We start from the raw sequence: 6,000 nt of genomic DNA, 5'->3' as shown, positions 1-6,000 counted from the left end.
CAAATTTGAAAAGAACAAGAGTCTGTGTTCTGAAAGAGTGCTTTTTGAGTTTAAGCATTCAAGAAGTTCTACAAGGTCCAGAGGATGTCCTAAGAATGGGAGCCTGCAACAGAGGACACCATAGATTGTTGGGATGAGGCTGTCATGGAAATTTGGGAGTAGGACACTGACATGTCCAAAATGGTGACAGAAAATGATGTAATAATCAAAGACTGAACCCAGTGCCAAACTCTTTGGTGCCTATGGGTAAGAGGTCTGAAAGCAGTGGGCTGTTTTCAACAGTGGGAAGAGATGTTGCCTCCTCGGTATAATGCCTTTTCCACAGTTATAATAGTGTGAGCTCTAGAAAATGAGAATATGTTTCTGATTTAAATTGTCTGTTTTATTTGTGTATCTGGTTATACCTAACTTAAGATTCTGCACTACAGTGTTGCTAGCAGATACTGTGAGAATGTTTCAAGCTCTCTACTTGGTTGAAATACATTTCAAATTGCTCCAAGTTTATGAATATCAGTACCTACCTGTAAATGGGGCTTTAAAAACTTGAGGGAAAGGAAAGAAGTGCCTATTCTTCTTTCCTCCGTTACTTATTGTTACTGTTTATTGAGAAGCTAGAGATTACATGGTCATTGTCATCCCATAATCATTTGAGATGTGTCCTAAAACATAGCTGAGCAATTCATTTTAAACAGAGTTTCGATGTGAGTGCAAAAAACTGGCATATTATGAAGATGTAATATTCTGACTTGGTGGGATTCTACAATTTTTTCTCGCTTCTCTGTAATTCTTGTAGGGATATATGGCCCTCTACCTTTTAGGTAGTAGGAGCCCGAGTTGCAGGAACATTCTGACAAAATCTCCATTCAGCATGAGAGGGAAGCAGACCCCTTGACAATGTGCTTATTTAGCATCAGAAATGACTGAGAGATGGATGCAACTAAAGCTCACTTCACCCAAAATATAGATTGACATGTAGACATTAAATATGTCATGAATTTTTCTTTTTTCTCATTACAGAGAAAGGAAACAAGGATGATGTCAAGGATTTTGATGACACTATTTGCTGAGATTTGCAACATTCTGGGAGGAACAGGTTTGTGATAGAAAATCCTGAGTTTGGTTTTAGATGTTATGTTTCAGATGATTGTTGGACAGCCAACTAGCAATGTCAGGTGGGCAGTTGGACATAGTGTCTGAAGTTCAGGGGACTGATTGGGGCTGATGACATCACTGGAGGAGCCCTGAATAGTATGTAAAGCCATGGCACTGATGCTCATGAAGATGGATCCTGTGGATAGAGCTCCAGGGCACTGCAACCTTTAGAGCCCTAGAAGAGAACAGCTCATCAAAGGGAAAGAATGGAACATAGCCAGTACTTTCATCTTCAAGAAAGCCAAAGCCAATGTTTTTGGCTGTCTGGCTCGACTGAAGCTTGAAAAATGGCAACTTGCCCCTTGCAAAGGTCCTAAGTAGTAACCACTGCCTCGGCCTATCGGCCCTGGCTTTCAGTGAGCTTTTAAAATGCCAACGAGCTCTAATTGTGTTGATTGCCTGACAGCTGTGAATACAAGATGCTGACTCCAGAACTGCAACTCATTCTGCGGAGGGCACCAGCCTTCTCCACTAATGACTGCTGAGCTGAGCCACCTGAAGCCTGCGTGGGGTTTAACAGCAGCTGCACTTCTGCTCCAAGAAACAGCTGGCTGCAGTCAGATCACACTGAGGCTCTTCCCCACTTCACCTGGAAGCTTGGGTGTTTGTTTCCAGAGCATTAAACAGTAAGAGTCCTAGCTTAACTGGCACACAGGCGCTTTATGTCTGAAAAGGATTTGGCTAGGTCTGTGGTCTCCATCCTCGGTTTTTTGAAATCTAAGTTTGAGCAGAGACCCTTGAGATGCTCCTGCTACCATTAGCTCTTCTGGCTGACTTTGCAGTGTGACGAGGGGTGAGGACAGAAAGAGAAGTGGCTGCCTATCAGAAGTTACTGGTTAGGCACTAGCATAGTGGAACTAGATTCACAACTCTATGAATTTAATTTCCTCTCCCTAACTTTTTCTCAATACAATTATTCTGGCCTTATGTGTATGAAAAATAAGCCTGCTGATTTACTTCCCACTCTGGCTCCTCCTCCAGAGAACTCACTTTCACAAGTTGTCAGCTCCCTGTTAATACACTGCTTAAAGCAGCGGCACTCAGCTCTGGCCGAACATTGCAATCACCTGGAGAGCTTTAAAAACTCCTGAAGTCTGATCCCATCCCCCAGAGATTCCAATTTCATTGTCTTTGAGTGTAGCCTGGGCATCTGGATTATAAGCAAACTCCCCAGGTAACTCTAATGTGATTGAGAACCATTGGCCTCCAGACTCTGTGCTTTCCAAATTAACAGCTAATTTCATGAATCTCAGTTATCGCGAGAAAGTGAAGGATTGACCGCCCCCACCCTCCCACGCCCGCCCCGGCCCGGGCTCTCTCCATTTCCAGGTAACGCTGCATCAGCCTTCAGGAGAACAAGCCCTGCTTCTTGTGATCTCTCTCCAGGGAAGGTCAGATCCAGGCAGAGACAAGACTGCAGAGGAGTCTCTTGGGGAAAAGTAGGACCCTTAATACTTACAGCATGGAGGCACCTTCCTTTAACATTAAATTTGTCAGAACGAAAATTTGTCTATGTAAACCAGGGACTTGTCTTTGGCGTCCTCTCAGGGCTTTGGGGAACTGAGTTCTCTATTACCAGCTGCATATAGATCCGCTAACTGTTGGGGGCATGCAAGCAAGGTTATAAAGCACGACCTCTGCGCTCCAGGAAAGCCCGCTGGAAAGAAGGTGGAAAAACAGAGGGTTATACCCTTGCAAATCAAAGTGCGTTCTGAGGATCAGCGGCGTTACCTGGGAGCTTCCTAGAAACAGTGTCGGGAGCCTCATCCCAGGCTTGTTCAATACGAATCTGCATTTTAACAAGATGCCCAGGGGTGAGTATGCAAGTCAGTGTTTGAGAAGCGCTGGCCTATATTTTGGCGGGTAACGCAGTGCGCAAAATCTCAAGCAACTGTAGGGACTAGGTGGAGAGAGCCACTTATTCCTCTTCCTGGACTGCGGTCTTTTTGTGGTGAGTGGCAGAGGCAGGAGGCTGGCGGGCCAAGGTGCTGGACGAGGTCAGGGAGGCTCCGCCTGCGCGCCCCGCCCCGCCTCCCTACTGGGTCTCTGCCCTGCGCGCGGTTGCTGTGGCAGCGCCGGACGCAGCCAGAGCCGCGGCTGCCGCGGGCTCCACCTCCGACCCCAAAGGCCTCCCCGGACCCCTGGCTCGGGCCCAGCCGGTAGCTCCGCCATGCCCCGGGGGAGGCGCGGCGGCAGGGTAAGCGCCCTGGAGGGCTGCCGGGAGGAGGAGGCGCCCCCGGCGGCGGACGCCGTGCCCTCGGTGCTGTGGGCGTCCGGGCAGCAGCCAGAGGCGGCGGCCGAGCTGATTCTGCTCCGGGGCATCTTCGAGATCCGGAGGGACAGCTGCGACGTGGTGCTGAGCGAGCGGGCCCTGAGGTGGCAGCCCATCCAGCCCGAGCGCCCCACAGGTGAGTGGTCCCAATTAGAAGGTCCCGGCGTCTTCGCCCCCCGCGGCGCCTCCTCGCTCTCCCGGCCCCACACCCTCCTCCCGGCGCAGTCCCTCCGCAAGCTCCGCCTCTGCCACAGAGGGCTACTGCGTCCAGAAGCCGCCGCCTCCTCCCTCCCGCCAGGGGGCGAGAACCCGCGCCGCCCCCAGGGGCCTCCCGCTACCTGTCCCCTCCCAGCTGGCTTTTCGCCTGGGGTGCCATCCCGGGACCTGCGTCACACTCCGCTTCTGCTCTGTGACGCCGAAGAAAGAATTGAGCCCCGCAAGGGGAGGTGTTTTCCAGATGCGGGAAGGTCACCTGCTCCTCCCCTCCAAGTTGAAGTTTTACTCCGTCAACTTCTGACGGTAACGCTGAAAGTATAAGCATTTTACCGAGTATACCTGCACGTGGGTTCCGAATCCAGCTCTCATTTTGCTGACTTCTGAAAGTTTCACCCCAACTTTTGGTCTCTCTGGACTTTTCCATCCCTCACATTCCTTGCCATTGTCTAGAATCAAGTCTAAAGGTCAGTCTAGAAACTTCTGGTGTTCAATATTGACTTTAGAATCATCTTGTTGTTTACGTGCACTTGCCTTTTGACCTAAACCTTTATTTAGAAAGTGTTATAATTCTGTACAATAGAACTATTTAAAGTCTTAGAGATGATTTAGGGGAAAACCTTGGGATGTGGTACACGTCCCCTCTAAATGCTAACTTATAAAATTTTAAAAAATGCCTTCCCCTGTTGGAAAAGAAGACACAATGCGCTGTTTACCTCAAAGAATAGAAAAATGTCACTGTTTTAAAGTTTCGTGTACAAAAATCTAACAAAACAGACTAGTCAGGGACCCAGTGCTGGTTCTGAGTGGGAATTCTGCTTCTGCTGCAGGTGTCCTGCTGGCCCACTTAACTAAAACTGCCTTTGACTTTAATTAAAGATGTTTTCAGGTGTGTTGAAAACCAAGGTGTGGAGTATTTTCTAGAACCTTTGAGTTAAAAGCTAGGGATATGGACATAGAGTTATTCTGTTTAGTTTTTAAGTCTGTTTGAATTTGGGGACATAGAAGTTTACCATTAGAGTTTAAATTGGCCTACAAGAGTCGATTTAACCTACAATGAAGCTGAAATACTATAGGAATAAAATGAGACATTGTGCAACGAGAGGTATTCAAATCAGTGTTGCAATGTTGGTACATGAAAAGTCAAATAATGGCATGAAAACAAAAAATGCTCTTTTATATACTGAGTGGTGGTGGAGGAAAAATAGGCTTAATTAGCATTCCTGGCTGTAGAGTTTAAAAAGACATCCCGACAGTTATAACTCTAAAGGTTGCAAGTGTTGATCTTTAATTTTGACCTAAAACACTTTGGTTTTCTTTTCCTTCTTTTAGATATACCACCCTTTCTTTGTAACTAACACCTAGTATGCAAACCACTTTGGGCCCCGAAAATTGGAGGTCCAGAAGCCTAGCACCTTAGTAAGCACTTCTATTTGTAGAAGGAACCAAGAGATGTTTTACTTAGTAAAATAATAAGAGTGGGAAAAGAAAAGGAGGTATTGAGAGATATGTTTAAATGTGAGAAATACTCTCTGATGTGGAATTAACTTAGATGTGCGTGGTGAAAGACAAATGAAATTGGTCCAGAAAATGGAGGAAAAACTACATTAAGGTTGCCATACTCGGGAGGACATGCTGTGGGAGGTTGTAGTGAAGGAGACCATGTCTGTTGCTCCTTGGCTGGTGCCTGGCTGTTCCAGGAAAGTGTAGGGGTGGGGTCGGATTGCTGGGCATTATTAGATCATATGAGATGCTTGCAAGACCACTCAGTTTTTAAACCTCATAGTGCCTTAGTAGCTGTTTTGTTTTTTGGGTTTTTTTTAAAAAAAATAGGCTTTATTTTTAGAGCAGTTTTAGGTTCACAGCAAAATTAAGCAGAAGGTGCATATACCCTCTGCTCCCCACACATGCATAGCCTCCCCCATTATAAATATTTCCCACCAAGGTGGTACCTTTGTTAAAACTGATGAATATTGACACATCATTATCATCCAGAGTCCATAGTTTACATTAGGGTTCACTCTTGGTGTTCTGCATTCTATGGGTTTTGGCTTATTTATAATGACATGTAGTAGGATTCTCCAGAGAAATAGAACCTTGAAAAAAAATACACAGTACAATATATATTTGAGGAGATTTATTATGGGAATTGGAGATTATGGGATTATGGAGGCTGAGATATGCCACTCTATGCCATCTGCAAAGTGAAGAACCAGGGAAACTGGTTGTATAATTCAGACCAAATCTGAAGGCCTGAGAACTGGGGGGAACTGATGGTGTAGCTCCCAGAGATGGGATCTACATGAGATGAGGCAAGATGTTCAGGACATCTGTTTTGTTTACTCTCAGCGCTTTGAAGAGTG

The 6,000-nt window shown here is 46.3% G+C and overlaps 1 protein-coding gene across 3 annotated transcripts in view; it reads left to right on the top strand.

The window, feature by feature from the left end:
- The first annotated feature begins 3,322 nt into the window (after window positions 1-3,322).
- Window positions 3,323-6,000, top strand: part of CERKL (CERK like autophagy regulator) — a 150,491-nt gene continuing 147,813 nt past the window's right edge. For all 3 annotated transcript variants that reach the window (XM_007461226.1, XM_007461225.1, XM_007461224.1), the window contains exon 1: window positions 3,323-3,560. In XM_007461226.1, the coding sequence (XP_007461288.1) occupies window positions 3,323-3,560 (238 nt within the window). The remainder of the gene's footprint in view (window positions 3,561-6,000) is intronic.

The sequence above is a fragment of the Lipotes vexillifer genome, unplaced genomic scaffold, assembly GCF_000442215.2.
Source record: "Lipotes vexillifer unplaced genomic scaffold, Lipotes_vexillifer_v1.1 scaffold57, whole genome shotgun sequence".
Classification (NCBI taxonomy): domain Eukaryota; kingdom Metazoa; phylum Chordata; class Mammalia; order Artiodactyla; family Lipotidae; genus Lipotes; species Lipotes vexillifer.
The sequence above is the reverse complement of the archived record's forward strand: the minus strand, read 5'-3'. Positions and strand labels throughout refer to the sequence as shown.